At 39.2% G+C, this 24,190-nt stretch overlaps 1 protein-coding gene across 3 annotated transcripts in view; it reads right to left on the bottom strand.

Annotated features, from left to right (window-relative positions):
- Positions 1–24,190, bottom strand: part of ANO3 (anoctamin 3) — a 429,104-nt gene that overhangs the window by 9,299 nt on the left and 395,615 nt on the right. For all 3 annotated transcript variants that reach the window (XM_043908234.1, XM_043908242.1, XM_043908249.1), the window contains 5 exons: positions 23,606–23,663; positions 10,196–10,293; positions 6,905–7,038; positions 5,890–6,042; positions 4,641–4,788 (listed from right to left, as the gene is read on the bottom strand). In XM_043908234.1, coding sequence (XP_043764169.1) covers positions 4,641–4,788; positions 5,890–6,042; positions 6,905–7,038; positions 10,196–10,293; positions 23,606–23,663 — 591 coding nt within the window. The remainder of the gene's footprint in view (positions 1–4,640; positions 4,789–5,889; positions 6,043–6,904; positions 7,039–10,195; positions 10,294–23,605; positions 23,664–24,190) is intronic.

Raw genomic sequence — 24,190 nt, 5'->3', positions numbered from 1 at the left:
ATTGAGGACCTAAAATTTGTTAGAAAATTCTAGATACTTGGTATTCAACAGTAAACAAAATAGGCAAAATTCCCTACCCTGATGGTTCAGTATTAAAATGTAAACAGGGTTACCTTTTATAATAAATTTAGAAGCTTATTATTTCCACCATGTGGATTAAAAAAACTAATATTTACAGAAGCTAAATGACTTTTTTTTAGTACTATCATTCTCAAAATTTCTGGTTTCAGATACACTCTACATTTAAAACAGGCATTGAGGATCTCAAGGAGCTATCTGCATAAGGGCAACCAAGTAGCATTAGTGGTAAATAACCCATCTGCCAATGCAGAAAATGATAAGAGACACCAGTTTGATCCCTGGGTTGGGAAGATCCCCTAGAGGAGGGCATAGCAACCAACTCCAGTATTCTTGCCTGGAGAATCCCATGGACAGCAGAGCCTGGCAGGCTACAGTCCATGGGGTTGCAGAGCTGGACATGACTGAAGTGACTTAGCATGCAAGCATGCATATCAATTCATATTTACCACATTAGAAATTGAGAGAGAAATTTAGAAAATATTTATGTTAACTCATTGTAAATAACTATCAAATCCATTCAAATAATATAAAAACACACTTGAAAAATATATATTCCAAAAGAAAAAATTGGAGTGAGAGATGACACAGATTTACATGTTTGCAAAATACCTTAATATCTGCCTTAACAGAAGACAGCTAAGATTGAAAGCAGGAGGAGAAGGGGACAACAGAAGATGAGATGGTTGGATGCCATCACTGACTCAATGGACATGAGTTTGAGCAAGCTCCAGGAGATGGTGAAGGACAGGAAAGCTTGGCGTGCTGCAGTCCATGGGGTCGTAAAGAGTTGGACACAACTGAACAACTGAACAGCAACAAGATACTCATGTGTGCTCCATCGTGTCCAACTCTTTTGACCCCTGGACTGTAGTCCTCTAGGCTCCTCCGTCCATGGGATTTCCCAGGCAAGAATACTGGAGTGGGCTGTCATTTTCTCCTCCAGTGGATCTTCCTGACTCAGGGATCGAACCCAAGTGTCTTGGGTCTTCTGCATTGGCAGGTGGATTCTTTACCATTTGAGTCACCTTGGGATACTTGCATTAAATCTGTTGCAATGCATTGTGTTTGTTGAAGGTTAAGTAGAAAATCTGGCCTCATACAGATTAACTAGTTGGAAAAAGGAAGACTGTTTTAATATTTCAGATAAATGTCAGTATTTTTCTTTGGTATTCCACCAAAGCCCTACCTATGGTAATTTCTCAAATTTTTGTTGCAAAGTGGAATCTTAAGGTGTCAATGAACTTTCACATAGATTGTGTCATAACAGGTCTATCCTGCACTCTGAATTCATCATTTATTCAAGCATGATTCTGTGATATCAAATAGGGGCCATTTGGAGAATTTCTTTTCCCTAAATCAGGGGTCACCAACCTCTGGGCCACAGACTGGTACCTGTCAGATCAGCAGTAGCATTCAATTGGAAATAAAGTGCACAATAAATGCAATGCACTTGAATCATCCCAAACCATTCCTCCCCTTCCAGGTCTTGAAAAACTGTCTTCCACAAAACTGGTCCCTGGTGCCAAAAAGGCTGGGGACCGCTGCGTATGCAGATATCCCATGTGTTGATCTATTTTTTACTAAAGACCATGAAAAAGCACAGTTGTTAACATCACCACTGATTTTTATCAGAAAAAAAAAATACTGGGAAACTCTTAAGCCCAACAAACATTCTTGATTATTTTCCTTAAAATGACAAGCTAGTTTTGTGCATTTTATAAAAAGAGTGTTTGCTAAATACCCAAGTCTGAATACTCATAGTTGTTTGGTAATTGTTCTTTGTCTGGCAAATGTTGAAAAAAATGTTGGTTTGGTATGCAGCTCCAACAATCACCCAGGTAGCTCTTCTTTGACACTCCCATCAAAAGTGCTTCATGCACACTTTGTGTTTTGTCAGATAGAATATTGAGAAGACATTTATTCAAGGGAAGAGACTTGATACAATTAATAATTATTACTGCTTCATCAAAGATATTTTGAAATGTCTTTGTTGTTGTTCAGTTGCTGAGTCGTGTCCAACTCTTTGTGACCCCATGGACTGCAGCACGCCAGGCATCCTTGTCCTTCACTACCTCCTGGAGTTTGCTCAAACTCATGTCCATTGAGTCGGTAATGGTATTCAACCATCTGAAATTTCATACTGGCATCTTAAAAATGTTGACTGTAGTGAGAAATACAATTATTACTAGTATTTTTTGGTGCCACTGCTTTGAGTGATACAAAGCCACCAAAAAATTTTATCCACCAGTACTTTTTTACCATCTGTGCAGACTTCAATGTGGTTAAAAAACAAACAAACAAAGAAACAAATAGTATCTTAGTATTATTATGAAAATAGTATTGACCTCATGAACACTGAAGAAGACATGCAGGCCACAGGTTGAGAACCTGCCTGGAACATAGTGTTAGAGCTTGGATTTGAGTGCCCATTTATCTTATTCTAAACCTCCAAATGTTAATTATAGGGTCCCACTGACTTCCCTCTGCTCCCTGTCCATCCTAGACCTCATAATTTATCATTTCAGCTGATCTCTTGCCAATAGTCTCCTCTCCACTGCCACCTTGTCCTTTTGCCCTCGCTCTGGAAAATTTCCAATCTGAATGAAGGTCCTCCAATTTAGCTCCTAAGCATATCCAGAGAAAATTAAATACAGGTAGCCCTTGCAAATGTGTGCTTTCAACCTCGCATAAGTCCACCACATCTCCCCTTGAAATGATTCTGCATCCCTAGTCACTGCTTGTGGAGAAGGGGTCACATGCTGACCAAGTGAAAAGTCAGGACTGGAATGTAAAACAACTGATGCCCCGCCACGCTCATTCTCACCTGCCACTAGGTGGCAGTAAAGACACTAACAAATAATGCCGTGAGGAAGAGGGCTGCCAATGGCGCTTACCTATTTCAAATCTTTAAGGTCTGCTTCTAGACCATTTTGAATTAAGAAAAAAGGGACTTTGTGGTTTTCCACTACTAATATTAAAGCCATTTTTTTTAGTGTTTTGTGTTTTACAGTTCATAAAATTTTACCTCAGACATCATTTCTGAAACAAAGGTCCAGATTGATGATGTGCCTTTTAGTAAGAAGCAAAGTCAGAGTTTGACTTCAAGTGAAAAATCTGTTGACAAGACTCTAAAATATAAAATAAAACCTCATGTCTTTATTACCTCTCTTTGAAAAATTGAGATGTTTGTTTGTATTCAGAAAGGCACTGCAATGTAATGTTCTGAGACAAATTAGTTAATTCATCAGCAGAACTAAGAGCTGATGTCTTCCTAACCAGGACTTGGCCTGTTGGGGCATGAGTCCTGTATCTAGATAAGATGCAAGCCCAGAGCTGATCCTGAAGGGAGGAGAGGCAGCTTCTCCTATGACTACTAATCACCTATCACTACTTTCACACCTACCCTCTAGCTAAAAACCCGTTTCTCTCTGTCGCCAAGTACAGTGCTCCCTTTCATTCTTCCCTAACACACATTTTTAAGAAGGAAAGATCTGGAAATTCCATGCCCCCTAAAGCAGTGGTTCCATTACTAAAATGAGAAATTTTGTTCCCCAGTGACCATTTTGTGATGTTTGGAGACATCTGTGGTTGTCACAACTCGGGGAGCAGGGAGGTTGTTTTTGGTATCCACTGGGTAGAGGCCATGGGGGCTGCTAAACATCTTAAGATGCACAGTGTCCCCTCCTCCTCAAAAACAAAATTATCTGCTCTGCAGTGTCAATAGTGCAGAGGTTGAGAAACCCTGGAAGTGTTGATTTAAATTTTAATGAAAAAGAAAAAGGAGGCAAGTCTAGGGTATCCTTTACTGCATCCTTAAAATCTCTAGCAGTAAATTCCTTTAGAAAAATCTCTAGTTATATAGCTGACAGTTTCTTTACATTCTGCATCTCCTCACAAACTAGTTTAATTCCCTTCAGTAATCCGATTAACTATTATGGGCCTCAATTTCCTGATAGCTCAGTTGGTAAAGAATCCACCTGCAATGCTGGAGACCCTGATTCAATTCCCGGGTTGGGAAGATCCACTGGAGAAGGGACAGGCTACCCACACCAGTAATCTTGGGCTTCCCTTGTGGTTCAGAGGGTAAAGAATCTGCCTGCAATGTGGGAGACCTGGGTTTGATCCCTGGGCTGGGGAGATCCCCTGGAGAAGGAAACAGCTACCCACTCGAGTATTCTGGCCTGGAAAATTCCATGGACTATACAGGCCATGGGGTTGCAAAGAGTCGGACAGACTGAACGACCTTCATCTCACTTCACTTCATAGACAGAAAATTGCACTGGATGATTTTTAAGGTCTCTCCTGGTTTTAAATCTGACTTCTAAATACATTATAATGTTTTTACCATTTTAATGCTGGTGATAAATTTACACAGCAAGTCATAGAGAGACTCTAAAGTTATCTGCTGTTAAACACTGTTGTGCTTTTTATCCCACTTGATTTCATCTAATAAACATAGGAACACAATTATCAGAAACATTACCCTTAATGGTCACAGAACAAAACTGCCCAGTAAGTTCTGTTTAATGACAAACATAAAATGTGTAGTTCAACCTTACCTTTCACTATATTCAAAATGAGTTGCACAGGGGCCATATTTGTATTCATAGACAAAACGTGGGATGTAATCAGATGTTATAGCAATTACAAACGCATTAGTGATCACAGCCAATATACCAATTCCTTCAAGAATTCCATACCAGATACCTAGTAGAGAAAGATAAAAGACAATGAATAAAAAGAAAAAAAAAAAGAAAACCCTTTAGTTTTCCAACCTTTAACTTGGAAAAGATGTTTTAGCTATGGTAGAACCAAGTATTGTGAAAGTGTTAGTTGCTCAGTTGTCTCTGACTCTTTGGGGCCCCATAGACTATAGCCCACCAGGTTCCTCTGTCCATGGAATTCTCCAGGCAAGAATACTGGAGTGGGTAGCCATTCTCTTCTCCAGAGGATCTTCTTGACCCAAGGATCAAACCCAGGTCTCCCACACTGCAAACAGATCTTTACTGAGTCACCAGAGAAGCCCATGTTGGAACCAATCTCTGTCCATTATTTACTTTCTAAGGATGGTATATATCTCACTACAGCTACTGAATACTTTCTATACAGAGGAGGAAGACCCCATCTACAGAGATTTGAAAATTAGAAGATTGTTGGAATTGGTTTTTATTTTTAACAATGAGGTATGGCACAGCTGCTTAAGATTCTTCAAAACCTATATATAGAACTTGATTAGTACTAAAACCAATAAAAATATAGTACTACTTCATTGTGTGAACCCCAAAATATCTGCATTCACTATGAGTTTTGCCTTTATCTTTGTCAAAAACTTTTTTGATATAAAAATATGAAAAAGTAAAACTAGTTTAGTGTCAAGATCTGGAAATCACTGGTTTCTTAAGAAGTAGAAAATGTCAACCAATCTGGCATCACATAGATACACAAAACAGGCTTTGAAATTGTATATTGTTATCAACAGACTATTGATTTTGGTCAAAATTGATGTTTCAGATAGGATTAAAATTAACTTTAAAAAACAATGATATGAAAAAAATAAGTCCTAGAAAGGTATATATAACATCCTTTACAGTTACAAACAAGTTTATGAACTAGCAATGCTCAGTAAGAACTTATTCTCAGCCAAGAGTTATAAATAAAATTACTCTCATTTCATTCTTTTGTTAATGAAAACAGTTTTGTTATGGTTGGAAGGGAGCCCCAGCAATAGAAACACATTTGGTGCTAAGTTAGATCAAGCCACCACTTGGCCTTAGCAATGTGAAAAACCATGTAGTTTCTGAATCTTACCTATGTCAGTTGCTCGGGCTGGCAAAGGCCTCCGCCACTGGGTGACAAATTTGTATGCATCCAGCCTGATTTCGATGATATTGTTTAACAAAGCCAAAAGAGGGGCCAGAGGAAAGGCCGCAACGAAGATGGTAGTAAAACCAAACTGCAAAACTGTAGAGGCAGAGAGTTAGAAAATTAGTAATATAAACAGTCTCATTTATTGAGTGTCTTCTTTGTGTCATATTAGGCATCTTTACATAGATTGCCTTTAATCCTTTCAACACCCTATAAAGTAAGTATGCTTATCCTATTTTACAGTTGAGAAAACTTGAAGCTCATGGATGTTGGTTAATCCGGCTAAAGGGTAGATAGCTAAAAAAAAGGTTAAAATCTGAATTCAAACTCAGGTCTCAATAGACTGAAAGTCTATGAGCCTTTCACCTCTATGCCATACATTGTGAAGGAAGAAAAATGTCAGAGGACTTGAATAAAAATGCTCAGTCCTAGAAGAGATGCAAGATACCTAATCTTGTCCTCTGTTTTTCTGGATGAGAAAACAGGCATAGAGAACAAAATCAAACATTAAAACAACACAACAACATGCAGCGATCTTAACAGTCAATCCTTAAATCCTTATTTTCATAATATAAATAAGTTTCTTGAAGAAGCCCAGATTCAGATGGATCTGTGCAAACATTTACTGTGAGAAAGAATTACTGCTTTATTTGGGTGGGATGATACATTTCTTAACGTAGGAATGAGTTTTGCTTTATTTTGTTCCTTTAAAATATTTGTTCAAAAGGTAGATACTTTCATTATGCTCAAATGTTACAGCTGACAGAGCAAAATGCATAAGCCTTCCAAGGGCACTGCCTTAATATCTTCTCCAGCTCTGCTGAGATAAAGGTGTAGACATGTTTTAGAAAGCTTGGGGTGGGAAAGGAGAGAGATGGCTTTCTCTCTGGAATCAGAGTCTGCGTGAAGTAGGAAAAAGTATCAAGAAGGTCAAATAGCTTTGCAGAAGGTTCCCTACCCATTTCTAAGTACTCATCCATCAGTCCGTGAATATTCATGGGCTGCAGATTCCAATCATTTTCCCACTGAGGGATGGAAGCATCTTGAATTCCCCGCTTGATTTTATGTCGTGACCACCAATTCTGGATCAACCTACATTATGAGCAGACAAAGGGCTTTTGAGTTCTTATTTAAGTAATGGGTAAACAATTTACAGTGTATTAAGAAAAGCGAAACATTCACTACCTTGAAACTGTACTGGGAATTGAGGGTCTTTGCATGGTCTGAACTTTTTACAAAGTTATTTATTCATTTATTTTTGGTTGTGCTGCATCTTCGTTGCTGCACGTGGGCTTTCTCTAGCTGTGGCGGGCGGGGCTATCTCTTGTTGCAGTGGGGGGCCTCTCATCGCTGTGGCTTCTCTCTCAGCAGCACAGGCTCTAGGGCATTCGGGCTTCACTAGTTGTCACACAGGCTCAGGAGTTGCAGTACTTGGGCTTAGTTGCCCCACAGCATGAGGAATCTTCCCAGAGCGGGGATCAAACCCATGTACCCTGCTTGGCAGCAGGATTCTTAACCACTGGACCAAAGAGGCCCTAGACTTCCTAGCCCCTATAAACATCTACATATTTGTCAGAGTTGATCGTCCCATGCAGGTGCTTCCTGATATTGTTTAGACAGAGTCTCATGCCTATGATTCTTTCCCCTATCCCATCTATATAAATATTTAAACTCCAATGCTGCCTGCTATAATTGTATCTGAGCCCTTCCTTCCAAATCGTCTGGGCTGTGCTCTCTGAACACGAGGAAAATCATTTAATTGAGCCCTACCTAGAATTTCAAGAGATGCAATTTCTAGTCTCCACCCTACAATGCATTAGCTGTGTGGCTTTTACTAGAAAAAGTCACTTCTTTTATCAAAGAAGTCACTTCACTTCTCTGAGTCTATAAACATGAAGCATTCAAGCGATTACACTCTGCTCCTATAGAGAACAATAATTTACAGGCAATGAGTCCATGTTTCAGTCCATTTATCAGACTTGGGAAGGAAGTAACAATACTCTTTCCCTAGTCCAGGGGCAGTCTCGAAATTATATGACTCAGAAATATCCTGGTATGCAAATATTATAGACTTCTGGGTAATTGGTTATTTTAAGAATGAGATGAAAATTATCTCTAGGATAAAGTGAATTTCACAGGACTCGGTGAACACTATCCAACTCTCAGTAGTAATTAACCATGGACTTAGAGCTTTATTGGGGTTGAAACAGCCACCATAGCTAGATAAAAACGTCAGGCAGAGTGCTTCAATGTGTGCTCCATGGAGGTTGCCTCTGGAGCCTCATGAAGATGAGAAAGAGGGTTGGAGTTGGAAGGCCAGCTTGCCTCTATGTTATTTATTTCAATCTGCTTAAGATTCTACTTGAAGAAAGAGAATTGTGATTTAAAGTTTAAAAATTATTGCTTTAGGGACTGGTTCATTCCTGTTAACATTTTCTGCAGCAAGGTCTTTATCCAATTGTTTGAAAAACCCCACCAAGATATCCTTTGCCATGGTACCCTTGGGATTTGAAATACAAAATCCAGGCTGACCTCTTGGGCAAGGACATGGTGGAAGGTGCTCTCCAAAGTGACAGTATGTATAGAAGAACATGGATAATGATAACAATAAGAATCAATGTTAATACCACAATGGCTACCACACCATCTTGACTGCTTGTGAAGTACCCACACTGTGTCAGATGCTGCGATAGGCACTTGATACCTAATTTATTCTGATATTTTCAAATTACATTTTTCAAAATTTATGTTTCAAAGAGATGAGCCAAGGATAGAAAGGGATATGAAAAATGGACTGGGCTTCCCCAACCTCTGTTGCTATTCTCTCTTCATTCAGAGGAAATTCGCTTTAATCTGTTTTGACTACTGAGGATTTGTATAAATATCTCTTCACAAAAAGCTTTTGTCATTTATTGGTGAAGATTTAAAGACCACTGGCTCATCTAACATAATCTTCATAAGTCCCTTATTTTACAAATTAAAAAATAATGGCTTGGAGAGGTTAAGTAAATTATAAGTATCTTTAGCAAGAGGCATAGAACGAATCTGAACCAGGTCTCAGTAATTTCACAGTCCAGTGTTCCAAGACTGCCTGTAATTTAAGACAATCCTTTATTGCCGATTTCAGGGTTAATATCACCTCTCCAACCCCGCTGGCTCAGGCATGTCCTGATATAGTTATGGGTCAGTGAAGAGAAAAAAATATGGTATAATTTGATGACTGAGCCTAAACTATTTACAGCATCAATTAACTAACCAGTTCTTCCCCCATAGCAGGGAAATCTCTCAATACTCTATTGTTTTTAGCTTGATTAGACCTCAAAGCTTCCATATCACATTGTTTTAAGTACACTCTATTTCACTATATTCTAAAGGATAATATATTTTAATAGATGTAAAAGTGAGCATTCAAGGTCGTTTTATGTCAGCATTTCACAGAATTTATCTATTTGGACAAAAATAGAATGCTGTTGGTTTGATATTGTCACAACCAATACTGGTGTAATGATTTTTGTTATTATTGTTATTGTAACAAAGAGCCCAAAATATCCCCATCTACAATTTTAACTTTATTTTACTTTTTTTTTTGGCAGGTGGGCAAAATGAAGGTTTTCTGTATTAAACAAAAACAACAACAACCTTAGTCTTTTGGTAACCAAAGGAAACCAAAAAGTTATTTTTGTCCTCAAGAACCCACACTATCAATAATGCTTTAAGAATACCAACAAGTGTCTTAGGATACTGAACAGAATACACGTATTCTACATCCATTATTTCCATCAATCCCTTAAGCTGTTCTTGAGAAGATACAGCTATTGAGGCCTTCTTAGAGATGTGAAAACTACGGCACAGAAAGACTGACTTACACACGGTCACACATTTTAGAGAGGAGCAGAATGGAAACTGGACTGTTATGACTCTGATTACCAAGCTCACTTCTTAACAACTAGGCATACTACCTGTATCTTTCTTCTTTGTCACTCTATATGTATATGTGTGCACACTTAGTTGTGTCTGACTTTTTGAGGTCCCACAGACTATAACCTGCCAGGCTCCTCTGTCCGTTGAATTCTCCAGGCAAGAATACTGGAGTGGGTTGCCATTTCCTACTCCAGGGGATCTTTCCAACCCAGAGATTGAACGTGAGTCTCTTCTGTCTCCTGCGTTGGCAGGAAGGTTCTTTACCACTAGTGCCACCTGGGAAGACCCGTCACGAAATACATGGCCAGTTTAAAAATTAAGTACTCACGGGTATCCCAGTTCCATGAAATTGTTCCATATTTGCTTCAAAAACATGATAACTCCCATCTGGAGGCAAAGGTCTATCAGACAGCCGCTAGGATGACACTGAAACAAACAACAGGGGCAATAAGGATCTCGCTCTTCTCAGATAGCTTACACACCCCCATCTTCCAACTGCATAGCAAATTCTAAAGCCATGTTAACTCATGTCAGTGCATAAAGAGAATAAAAACAAGGAAGGAATAGCATGTATGAGGATACTTGATAGGCTAGTTTTCAGTAAATATACTGGAATATTGATCAAAATTATAACAGCAATAACAACAAACCTTTTTTTTTTTTCATGGCCACTCCATGAGGCATGTCCTCTGCATTGGAAGCACAAAATCTTAACCACTGGACCACCAGGGAAGTCTAACAAATCTATCTTTTAATGAGCACTTACTACTGCCAGGGTCCATGTTAGGCATGATCGCATTTAATGAATACTCTGGAATACTTTATGAAAAAAGTGTAAGTATTAGTCACTCAGTCATGTCTGATTCTGCAATCCCATGGACTGTAGTCCACCAAGCTCCTCTGTCCATGGTATTCCCTAGGAAGAACACTGGAATGGGTAGCCACTTCCTTCTTCAAGGGATCTTCCCAGGGATCAAACCTGGGTCTCCTGCATTGCAGGCAGATTCTTTATCATCTGAACCATCAAGGAATCAATTTAATAACCCAGTGATAGAAAAATATTTAACTCTATGATAAAATGTTTATATTTTTAAAAATAAACTTCTTACCTCAGGCTAATTTTAAATTTGTAGAAAATTTGCAAAGCTAAAATAGCACAGAGAGTGCCAATACACTCCTCTCCCAATTCCCTTCACTGCCCCTTACAGTACCAAGGTAGATTGTCAAAGCTAAGAAATTCACAGTAATACATTTCTATTAGGTAGTGTATTAAAAAACAGAGACATCGTTTTGCTGACAAAAGTCTGTACAGTCAAAGCTATAGTTTTTCTAGTAGTCATGTACGGGTGTGAGATTTGGACCATAAAGAAGGCTGAGTGCCGATGAATTGATACTTTCGAACTGCGGTGCTGAAGAAGAACTCTTGATAACCCTTGGACAGCAAGGAGATCAAATCAGTCAATCCTAAAGAATCAACCCTGAATATTCATTGGAAGGACTGATGCTGAAGCTGAAGCTCTAATACTTTGGCCACCTGATATAAGAAGAGCCAACTCATTGGAAAAGACCCTGATACTGGGAAAGACTGGAGGAGAATGGGATGACAGAGAATGAGATAGTTGGACGGCATCACCAATTCAACAGACATGAGTTTGAGCAAGCTCTGGGAGATAGTGAAGGACAGGGAGGCCTGGAGAGCTACAGTCTATGGGGTCACAAAGAGTCAGACATGACTTACAGACTGAACAACAATGAACTAAACTTTACTTAGCCTTCCAGACTTTACTTAGATTTCACCTGCTCCAGGATCTAATCTGGGATACCTCATAGAATTTATTTGTCATGTCTCTCCCAGTTTCCTCTGGTCTAGGCAGTTTCTCAGATTTTCATAGTCTTAACAATTTTGAGTACCACTGACAAGCATCCTGTGGACAATCCCTCAAGCTGGGTTAATCTCATGTTTTCACACATTTAGACTGGGGTTTTATGTTTTGCGAATGGAGTTAGGGTACAGTGGTGAAGTGCCATTTTCACCATCAGGGTTACATGATATCCACATGTCATTACTAGTGATATTAACCTTCAACATTTGGTTAGTATAGTATCTGCCAGGTGTTTCCATTGAAAAGTTACTCATTTTTCCTTTCTGTCAGGAGTGAGTCATGTGTCTAGCCCACTCTCAAGATGGGGGGAAGGTCTATTGCCCAGGGAGGAATTATCTATGCATATTATAATGCATTTAAGTGGTAAAAGTATGCCACAAAACAGTTTGCCAGTATGATCCCAATGATGCCCTGTCTGCTCCACTGCTTTTTTAGATCTTCAGTAACAGCATCAGAGGGCTTCTCAGGTGGCTCAGTGGTAAAGAATCCACTTGCCAATGCAGTTCCATCCCTGGATCTGGAAGATCCTCTGGAGGAGGAAATGGCAACCTGCTCCAGTATTCTTGCCTGGGAAATCCCATGGACAGAGGAGCCTGGTGGGCTACAGTCCATAGGGCTGCAAAGTCAGACATGGCTGAGTGACTGAGCATGCATGAATGCAACAACATTAGAAACCCATACACACAAAAATGTGATTACAATGAAAATTGTAATCAATGTGTTTTGCTTGAAAACTGCACACTATTTGAGTAGGAAAGCGTAGGTCGTTTTCTTTGGAAATGGGTTCATGTCCTGCTCATAAGTCTGATGGTCTCTGTAGCTTTGATCTACAGTTTCTATTTCTATCAAGTCAGTATCAGTGGGACTTCAAAGGGAACAAATACTTAGGACACAAAGAGCCTGCTTTTCTGTTTCCAGCCCAGTAACTTAAAACTCTCCAATCTGAGCCAGAGAGAGGGTTTGCCAGTGGTAATTTTTATCGTGTGGAGAAGTTTCAGTTCTCCTATACAAGCATACTCCCTTTCAGGATGAATTTAGGACCCCCTGAACTCGCCACATATATACCATGAACAGGTTTAGTAGAATGTCTGAGACAGAATAATTACTAAGCTACAGAGGCAGATCACAGATCACAGTTGCAAGGTGAAACTGTTCATTTTTTGTAGAGAGACTCAAAAAGGCAAATTAACTTGTCCAATATCATGCAATGCTAACTGGTGATGTGGAAATGAAAGCTGTGGTCTCCTCTACCCTAATGCACTGCTCCTTCACATAATGCTAAGGATGACTTCTGTTTATCAAATGTGTTTGCTGCCTTGTAGGGCTGCTTTAGCAAAGCCTATTATTTTGTGGAAAGGGAAAAAGAAGACTATCATAGAACTATGTGACTGGATCACTCTCCACAATGGTAGGGCAAAGTGGCGAGGCCAGAGGACAGGGTATTTATAATTTTGTTGGAATTGAGCATAAGGACTTTGTGATTCATAGGATAGAGTCTGTTAGTCACTCAGTCATATCCAACTCTTTGCGACCCCATGAGCAGTAGCCCGCCAGGTTCCTCTGCCCACGGAATTCTTCAGGCAAGAATACTGGAGTGGATTGCCATTTCCTTCTCCAATATAGTAGAGAAAGCAGTCTAACAGTTTCAGTGAATCTACCTCCTCACATAATGATTCCTTTGAGCTAAATCCAGTACTTCAATACTATAAAATTCATTTAGTAAAAAGTCTGTACTTAGAAAGAGTAAAGTGAAAGTCACTCAGTTGTGTCTGACTCTTTGTGATCTCATGGACTATACAGCCCATGGAATTCTCCAGGCCAGAATACTGGAGTGGGTAGCCGTTCCCTTCTCCAGGGGATCTTCTCAACCCAGGGATGCAAACCAGGACTCCCACATTGCAGGCAGATTCTTTACCAGCTGAGCCACTAGGGAAGCCCAAAATGAGTAAAGAGCATGGATAAATGTACAGGAGACACAGACTTTCATTCCCACTGCACCACTCAAAATCATATGACCATCAGCAGTTCAGTTGCTCAGTCATGTCTGACTCTTTGCCACCCCACGGACTGCAGCACACCAGGCTTCCCTGTCCATCACCAACTCCCGGAGCTTACTCAAACTCACGCCCATCAAGTCAGTGATGCCATCCAACAATCTCATCCTCTGTCGTCCCATCCTCTCCTATCTTCAATCTTTCCCAGCATCAGGGTTTTTTTCCCCCAATGTGTCAGTTCTTTGCATCAGGTGGCCAAAGTATTGGAGTTTCAGCGATAGCATCAGTCCTTCCAATGAATATTTAGGACTGATTTCCTTTAGGATGGACTGGTTGGATCTCCTTGCAGTCCAAGGGACTCTCAAGAGTCTTCTCCAACACCACAGCTCAAAAGCATCAGTTCTTCAGCTTTCTTTTAGTCCAACTCTCACATCCATACATGACTACTGGAAAAACAATAGCTTTGACTAGACAAACCCTTGTTGGCAAAGTAATGTCTCTGCTTTTTAATATGCTGTCTAGGTTGGTCACTAGCTTTTCTTCCAAGGAGCAAGCGTATTTTAATTTCATGGCTGCAATCACCATCTGCAGTGATTTTGGAGCCCCCCAAAATAAAGTCTGTTACTGTTTCCATTGTTTTCCCATCGATTTGCCATGAAGTGATGGGACCAGATGCCAGGATCTTAGTTTTCTGAATGTTGAGCTTTAAGCCAAATTTTTCACTCTCCTCTTTCACTTTCATCCAAAGGCTCTTTAGTTCTTCACTTTCTGCCATAAGCATGGTATCATGTGCATATCTGAGGTTATTGATATTTCTCTTGGCAATCTTGATTCCAACTTGTGCTTCATCCAGTCCAGCATTTCGCATGACATACTCTGCATATAAGTTAAATAAGCAGGGTGACAATATACAGCCTTGACACACTCCTTTCCCGATTTGGAACCAGTCTGTTGTTCCATGTCCAGTTCTAACTGTTGCTTCTTGACCTGCATACAGATTTCTCAGGAGGCAGGTTAGGTTGTCTGGTACTCCCATTTCTTTAAGAATTTTCCACAGTTTGTTATGATCCACACAGTCAAAGGCTTTGTTGTAGTCAATAAAGCAGAAGTAGATGTTTTTCTGGAACTCTCTTGCTTTTTCAATGATTCAGTGGATGTTGGCAATTTGATCTCAGGTTCCTCTGCCTTTTCTAAATCCAGCTTGAACAACTGGAAGTTCATGGTTCACGTACTGTTGAAGCTTGGATTAGAGAATTTTAAGCATTACTTTGCAGGCATGTGAGATGAGTGAAATTGTACAGTAGTTTGAGCATTCCTTGGCATTGCCTTTCTTTGGGATTGGAATGAAAACTGACCTTTTCCTGTCCTGTGGCCACTGCTGCTGAGTTTTCCAAATCGGTTTGTTGGCATACTGAGTGCAGCACTTTAACAGCATTATCTTTTGGATTTGAAATAGCTCAACTGGAATTCCATCACCTCCACTAGCTTTGCTCGTAGTGATGCTTCCTAAGACCCACTTGACTTTGCATTCCAGGATGTCTGGCTCTAGGTGAGTGATCACACCATCATGGTTACCTGGGTCATTAAGATCTTTTATGTATAGTTCTTCTGTGTATTCTTGCCACCTCTTCTTAATATCTTCTGCGTCTCTTAGGTCCATACCATTTCTGTCCTTTACTGAGACCTTCTTTAAATGAAATGTTCCCTTGGTATCTCTAATTTTCTTGAAGAGATCTCTAGTCTTTCCCATTCTATTGTTTTCCTCTATTTCTTTGCATTGATCATTGAGGAAGGCTTTCTTATCTCTACTTGCTATTCTTTGGAACTCTGTTTTCAAATGGGTATATCTTTCCTTTTCTCCTTTGACTTTTGCTTCTCTTCTTTTCACAGCTATTTGTAAGGCCTCCTCAGACAACCATTTTGCCTTTTCGCATTTCTTTTCCATGGGGATGGTCCTGATCACTGCCTCTGGTACAATGTCATGAACCTCTGTCCATAATTCTTCAGGCACTTTGTACATCAGATGTAATCCCTTGAATCTATTTGTCACTTCCACTGTATAATCGTAAGGGATTTGATTTAGGTCATACCTGAATAGTCTAGTGGTTCTCCCTACTTCCTTCAATTTAAGTCTGAATTAGCAATAAGGAGTTCATGATCTGAGCCACAGTCAGCTCTCGGTCTTATTTTTGCTAACTGTATAGAGCTTCTACATCTTTGGATGCAAAGAATATAACCAATCTGATTTTGGTATTGACCATCTGGTGATGTTCATGTATAGAGTCTTCCCTTGTGTTGTTGGAAGAGGGTGTTTGCTATGACCAATGCATTCTCCTGGCAAAACTCTGTTAGCCTTTGCCTTGCTTTATTTTGTACTCCAGGACCAAATTTTCCTGTTAGTCCAGGATCTCTTGACTTCCTACTTCCAGTTCCCTATAATGAAAAGGATATCTTTTTTGGGTGTTGGTTCTAAAAGGTCTTATCCATATGACCATGGACAATCCAAAGCTGGGTGCCTTCACATATTTTTCTCATTTTTTCCTCATGAAGCCTGGTGAGATGGGTGTTCATATCTCCATTTTGTAAATAATGAATCTACGTGGCAGACAGAACTGTGAGATTCCAATACCCTCATTCCTCTCACTTGATCCACTTTAGTATGTTTACTCTAAGTCCATTTTGTATGTAAGAGCTAGAAATCATTCAGCAATCTCATATCAAAATCAGTCTCTATTAGGTTCTCCATTGTGGCAATATGCTATCCCAGTGGTGGCTGGAAAGCACAATGATCAGAGCATAAATTCTAGACTGCCTGAATCAAACTAATATCAAAATGATGACTTCATCAATTTGTAAGTATTTTAATGGGTGGGCAAATTATATAACTTCTCTAAGCTGCTGTTTTCTCATCAGTAACATGAGTGTGATAATAGTAATGCTGTGAGGAATCGATACATTAATATATGTAGAACTTTTAGAACCAATTCCTTGAATGTGCTGGTATATCGTAAACACTCATTCAATATTAACTACTATTAACACTTTATATAGATACACAAATAAGGTGCTCAGTTACTCATTTGCCTCTGACTCTTTGTGACCCCATGGACTGTAGCCCGCCAGGCTCCTCTGTCCATGGGATTTCCCAGGCGAGAATACTGGAGTGGGTTGCCATTCCCTTCTCCAGGGGTTTTTCCTGACCCAGGGAGACCGAACCCGTGTCTCTTGTGTCTCCTGTATTGGTAGGTGGATTCTTTACCACTAGCACAATCTGAGAAGCCATGAGATATTATACAGAATAGTATGAGAGAAGTCCATAATAGTCAGTTTATAAATTTTCAAAATAAATTGCAGTACTATTTTTCTTTCTTTATAAATAGCTGCCATTATTTATGCCAGGGATTTTACATGCAAGATCCAACTTAATCCACCTATGGCCAGTATTATTGAGAATGACTATTCTTACCACAATTTGAAAAAAAAAATTGAGACATAGAAATATTAAGATCATGTATCCAGAGGGGAAAAATTAGAATGTAGATTGTCAGATTGCAAAGACAAAATACTTGTTGCATATCATGTTTATGTTGTTTTCTTCAAGACTGTTAACATTATTAAAGAAAGGAAAGAGATATCTTCACTTGTATACCACATATTACCCAGCAGAGGTCTAAGATACAGTATGTATTAATAAATGCTTGTTGTATGACTAAATTCAGAGATCTAACTCTTATTTTCCATCATACATACCTTTTTTATCTACACTTCTAGGATTTCCAGGCTCTATTCCAAACTCATATTTTTAATTCACTGATTTTTTTTTTCAAAATAAATCTTCTGTTGAAAAATATGACTACTATCTATGTCATGTGCATTGTGGAAAATAGGATGGTTATGAAATATTTTTCCTGATACTAGTATTACGGTTATTTTCCTGGGAATTCAATGAGGAATCACAAATTCTAATAATTTCACGATTAACAGTAGAAGTGTGAAAGTAGTTCAGTTGCGTCTGACTCTTTGTGACCCCGTGGACTTTACAGTCCATGGAATTCTCCAGGCCAGAATACTAGAGTGGGTAGCCGTTCCCTTCTCCAGGGGATCTTCCCAACCCAGGGACTGAACCCAGGTCTCCCGAATTGCAGGTGGATTCTTTACCAGCTGAGTCACCAGGCAAGCCCAAGAATACTGGAGTGGATAGCCTCCCCTTCTCCATAGGATTTCTGGCCCAGGAATCGAACCGGGGTATCCTGAATTGCAGGAAGATTCTTTACCAACTGAGCTATCAGGGAAGCCCCAATTAAGAATAAGAGTATCCAATTAAACAAAATTACTGGTGCTAGCAGGCACTAAAATGGCATCAATATGCAGACCTAGCCGCCTGTGACCACTTTGTTCCCCACACTACCCTTGTTAACTCCACTGAATACCCTTGGAAAAAAGTAAGCCTTGTTTCTCCCTCCCCCTTCACCACCACACACACACACACACACACACACACACACACACACACACACACACACACACACACCCCCAAAGGGGAGCTGAAAGCCTTTTAGTGGATATGGTCATACTACTTCTGGGCTATGAAAGAAAACTGCAAGTTTGATTTGGGGACTTCCAGGAAGCCTGGGATTATGAAAGGCCCTAGTTTATCTCTTTCCAATAGAATAATACCCAGGTAGCTATAGAGACAGAGCACTGATAAATATCAGCTACAATTTACAGAGTTCCTACCATAGTACAGGGATTGAGCTACTTGTGTGATGCAAATTATCTCTTATCTAGTAACAGCTTTGCAACCTAAGTATTACTATTGCCAGTGTACAGATGAGAAGACAGATATTCAGGGAGGTTAAATGAAGGACAAAGAATAATCAGAAAGATTAACACTTGAGCCCAGTTTTCTTTGATAAAAAGCATACATTCTTTGGGCTTTCTCAAAGTATTCCAATCAACTTTTAGAACACCCAAAGGAGACAACATTAATGAGAGAGCCCCTTGTGTTTGGGGGGACTGTTTAGATGGAGATCAGAAATGCCTCTACCCTCCAATTTCTCAGGTGATCTTTTTCTTAAACTTTCTCTAAATTATGACCTCCCAATAATGCTGCCTCCCCTTCATGCATCACAGCCTTGTCTTGGCAAAGGGGTTTGTATAACTCAATGAAGCTATGAACCATGCCATGCAGGGCCACCCAAGGCAGGTTGATGATAGCGGAGATTCCTGACAAAATGTAGTCCATTGGAGGAGGGAATGGCAAATCACTCCAGTATTCCTGCCACAAAAACCCCATGAACAGTATGAAAAGGTAAAAATATGTGACACCAGAAGATGAGCCCCCAGGGTCGGAAGGTGTCCAATATGCTACTGGGGAAGATCAGAGGGTAATTACCAATAGCTTCAGAAAGAATGAAGAGCCTGGGACAAAGTGGAAATGTTACTCAGTTGCGGATGTGTCTGGGGTGAAAGTAATGTCTGAAGTTATAAAGAACAATATTGCATAAGAACCTGGAATGTTAGATCCATGAAACAAGGTAAATTGGATGTGGTGTATCAGGAGATGGCAAGAATGAACATCGACATTTTAGGAATTCAGATGACCATTATACTGACTACTGTGGGCAAGAATCCCTTAGAAGAAATGGAGTAGCCCTCATAGTCAACAAAAGAGTCTGAAATGCAGTTGTTGCAGTTCAGTCGCTAAATTGTGTCTGACTCTTTGTAATCCTATGGGCTGCAGCATTCCAGGCTTCCCTGTCCTTCACTATCTTCTGGAGTTTGCTCAAACTCATGTCCAAAATACAGTACTTGGGTGCAATCTTAAAAATGACAAAATGATTTCACTTTTTTCCAATGCAAGGTAATCAATATCACAGTAACCCAAGTGTATGCCCCAACCACTAATGCCAAAGAAGTTGAAGATGAATAGCTCTATGAAGGCCTACCTATAACACCTTCTAGAACACCAAGAAAAAGATGTACTTTTCATCAGAGGGGACTGAAATGCAAAAGTAGGAAGTCAAGAGATACTTGGAGTAACAGGCAAGTTTGGCCTTGGAGTACAAAATGAAGCAGGGCAAAGGCTAACAGAGTTTTGTCCAGAACACACTGGTCATAGCAAACACCCTTTTCCAACAATGTAAGTGATGACTCTACACATGGACATCAGGAGATAGTCAATACTGAAATTTGATTGATTATTATCTTTGTAACTGAAGATAGAGAAGCTTTATACAGTCAGCAAAAACAAGACCTGGAGCTGACTGTGGCTCAGATCATGAACTCCTTATTGTAAACTTCAGGCTTAAATTGAAGTAGGAAAACATTCATACCATTTAGATAGGACCTAAATCAAACCCTTATGATTATACAGTGGAGGTGATGAATAGATTCAAGGGATTAGATCTAGTAGACACAGTGCCTGAAGAACTATGGACAGAGGTTCATAACAATGTATAGGAGGTGTGAACCAAAACCATCCCAAAGAAAAGGAAATACAAGAAGGCAAACTGGTCATCTGAAGAGGCTTTAAAAATGGCTGGGCAAAGGAGAAGAAAAAGGCAAGGGAAAAAGGGAAAGATATGTCCTACTGAATGCAGAGCTCCAGAGAACAGCAAGGAGAGATAAGAAAGCCTTAAGTGAACAATGCAAAGAAATAGAGGAAAACAGTAGAATGGGAAAGACTAGAAATCTCTTCAAGAAAATTGGAGGTATTAAGGGAATGTTTCATGCAAGAATGGGCATGATAAAGAACAGAAATGGTAAGGACCTAACAAAAAGCAGATGAGACTAAGAAAAGGTGGCAAGAATACATAGAAGAACTATATTTTTAAAAGTCTTAATGACCTGGATAACCATGATGGTGTGGTCACTCACCTAGAGCCAGACATCCTGGAGTGTGACATCAAGTGGGCCTTAGGAAGAATTACTAAGAGCAAAGCTAATGGAGGTGATGGAATTCTAGACAAACTATTCAAAATTCTAAAAGATGATGTTGTTAAAGTGCTGCACTCAATATGTCAGCAAATTTGGAAAACTCAGTAGTGGCCACAGGACTGGAAAAGGTCAGTATTCATTCCAATCCCAAAGAAGAGCAATGACAAAGAAAATGCTCAAACTACTGTACAATTGCATTCATTTCTCATACTAGCAAGGTAACACTCAAAATCCTTCAAGCTAGGCTTCAGTAGTACATGAACTGAGAACTTCTAGATCTTTCCAGATCCAGTACAAGCTGGATCTAGAAAATGCATAGGAAGATCACCTGGAGAAGGAAATGGCAATTCACTCCAGTATTCTTGCCTGGAGAATTCCATGGACAGAGGAGCCTGGCGGGCTACAGTTCATGGGATTGCAAAGAATCAGACATAACTGTGCAACTAACTTTCACTTTTCACTTTTTTCATAGGAACCAGAGTTCAAATTGCCAAGATTTCATTGAATCACAGAGAAAGGAACCCAATTCCATAAAAGCATCTACTTCTGCTTCATTGACTACACTAAAGCCTGTAATCCACTATATGGATCACAACAAACTGTGGAAAATTCTTCAAGAGCTGGGAATACCAGACCACCTTACCTGTCTCCCGAGAAACCTGTGTGCAGGTCAAGAAGAACAGTTAGAACTGGACATGGGACAATGGACTGGCTCAAAATTGGGAAAGGAATATGACAAAGCTGCACAATGTCACCCTGTTTATGTCACTTCTATGAAGAGCCATCATGAGAAATTCTGGGCTGCATGACTCAAAAGCTGGAATCAAGATTGTCGAGAGAAATACCAACAACCTCAGATATGCAGATGGTAACATTCTTATGGCAGAAAGTGAAGAGGAACTAAATAGCCTTTTGATAAGGCTGAAAGAGGAGAGTGAAAAAAGTTGGCTGAAAGCTCAGATTCAAAAACGAAGATCATGGCATCTGGTCCCATCACTTCATGGCAAATATTATATAAGGGGGAAAAGTGGAAACAGTGACAGATTTTATTTTCTTGGGCTCCAAAATCACCGTGGATGGTGATTACAGCTGTGAAATGAAAAGACACTTGCTCCTTGGAAGGAACACTATGACAAACCTAGAGAGTGTACTAAAAAGCAGAGAATCACTTTGCTGACAGAGGTCCAAAGAGTCAAAGCTATGGTTTTTCCAGTAGTCATGTACAGATGTAAGAACTGGACCGTAAAGAAGGCTGAGGGCTGAAGAATTGATGCTTTTGAACTGTGATGCTAGAGAAGACTCTTGAGAGTCCGTTGGACTACAAGGAGATCCAACCAGTCAATCCTAAAGAAAATCAACCATGACTATTCATTGGAATGACTGATCCTAAAGCTAAAACGCCAATACTCTGGCCACCTGATGCGAAGAGCTGACTCACTGAAAAAGACCCAGATGCTGGGAAAGACTGAGGGCAGGAGGAGCAGGGGAAAGCAGAAGATGAGAAGGTTAGATGGCCTCACCAACTTAATGGACATGAATTTGAGCAAACTGTGGGAGATAGTGGAGGAAAGGGAAGCCTGGTATGTTGCAGTTCATAATGTTGCAAAGAGTCAGACACCACTTAGTGACCGAACAAAAACAACTAATGCTGCCATATGTTAAATTGCATTTTACATTAGAATAATTTAAAAAATTTTCAATTAAATAAGTAAAAAATTTGACAATTAGTCTAAATAGATCCAGAAATTTTAAGATGTAGAATATTGATATAATAAACCTTACAATCTCATTTTGCTGAGTGAAAAACTGCGTTATTTATTAAATTTGTGGCTGCTAATTTTGGGGGATCTTAATTACACTTTACATGAAAATAAACTTCCAATGGGTCAAAGATAATATTTTAAAAAATAACAGTAGTTAAAAATATGCATGAATTTTTAAAATTTCCCAATTTGACAACACATTTTTGTGATGAAACAAATTCCCCAAAACATTAACGACAATATTTTGATTAGAAAATGCTATATAGTTTTGTAAAAAATATATCAAAACAAAATTAAAAGATATACAAGAAAATGGGAAACATATCCCTAACAAATTTGAAAGAACCTAATTTTATTTGTTTAGAAATTATTAAAAGAGAAAAAACAGTTTAATCAAAATGAACAGGAATAACATACATGCAGAAATACAAAATATCAACAAACATGAAAAACATTCTCTGTGTCACTTGTAAGTAAAGGAACTGAATTCAAGAGATATTCTGATATCCTTTGGATTATGGGTAAAAACGAAACTGTTTCACTTGGAAAATTCAGAAGTAAATTCATATACTCTAGGTAGGAGCTGGCATTTGGGAGGACAGTTTGTCAGTCTCAATGAAAATATACAATATTCTCACCCTGGAATATAGAAATATTATTCCTGGACATTTTGTTTCCATACATACATATTAAAAATCAATAAAGAAATATAAGACTTTGAAGATATACCTATACATTTATAAATTGATATTTGATGTAAGATTTCTTTTAGACTAAATTTTCCTTGCTTAGAAGGAAATCCAATATATTTAAAAGTTTGGAAACCAGTGCATAGATAATAATAATTCTCCAAAAGACAAAAATCTACTGGAGCTGAATTTCTGGGCTTTGTGAATGGAAGAAATGGTTTTGATAGTATATTAAAGAGCAGTGAAGTCAGGATCTTGCGGTTTAATGTACACCCTCTTTTTTGGAAGACTTAGTTTCTTAGGAACCCCTAGATTGCCTGCTTTATCAAAAACATGCCTTCAGTTCAGATGAAATTCCCTGTTTCACCTCCCCTTGCTCTCTCTTTCCCCACAGTCATTGGCCCCTTTTCCCCACAGTCATTAGCCCATATCCATGCCCATCCCACCCCCACCCTTACAAGGTTACTTACTTCCTCCAGTCTCCACCGGTTGAAAAGTTTATTGTACTTTCCTGGATGGCCGACAAATCTGTAAAAAGCCATTTTAATTCATTAGTGTTTGGGCTGGGTTGACTGAAGAACAGTTACTAATAACGCATTACAACCAGTGCAAGTGTGGGTAGACCTAAGTGTTCTCTGGAGCAATTTGTACCCAAACAGTGACTTAGGCCATGCTTACACATCAAAGGACCTGACTTAAAAAGGAAAAATGATGTGTGAAGTCATTATCAACGGGTTGAGAAAGTACAGACAAACCAACCAAATGAAATTTTCCACACTGACTTGTAGAGTTTTAATGTCTTTTTGACCTAGTTAATGACTATTAATAAAATGTGCTGAGTTATTTAGTTTAAAATTTTCTAGCTTCAGTATGTTTCCATGGCACTGGCTGGAGTGTTGAGCATATGGCAAACCAGAACAGGTAGCTTAATATGCTTCTTTTTTATATTCTGCAGCAAATTCAGGAAAAAATATTACCATGATAGGCATAACTTTCCACACTAAGTAAGTGTACTCTAGGCTTATACAAAAATTTTCTTATTTAACAAAATCATC

This window comes from Cervus elaphus, chromosome 1 (assembly GCF_910594005.1).
Source record: "Cervus elaphus chromosome 1, mCerEla1.1, whole genome shotgun sequence".
NCBI lineage: Eukaryota > Metazoa > Chordata > Mammalia > Artiodactyla > Cervidae > Cervus > Cervus elaphus.
This window is presented reverse-complemented; position numbering and strand designations above follow the sequence as displayed.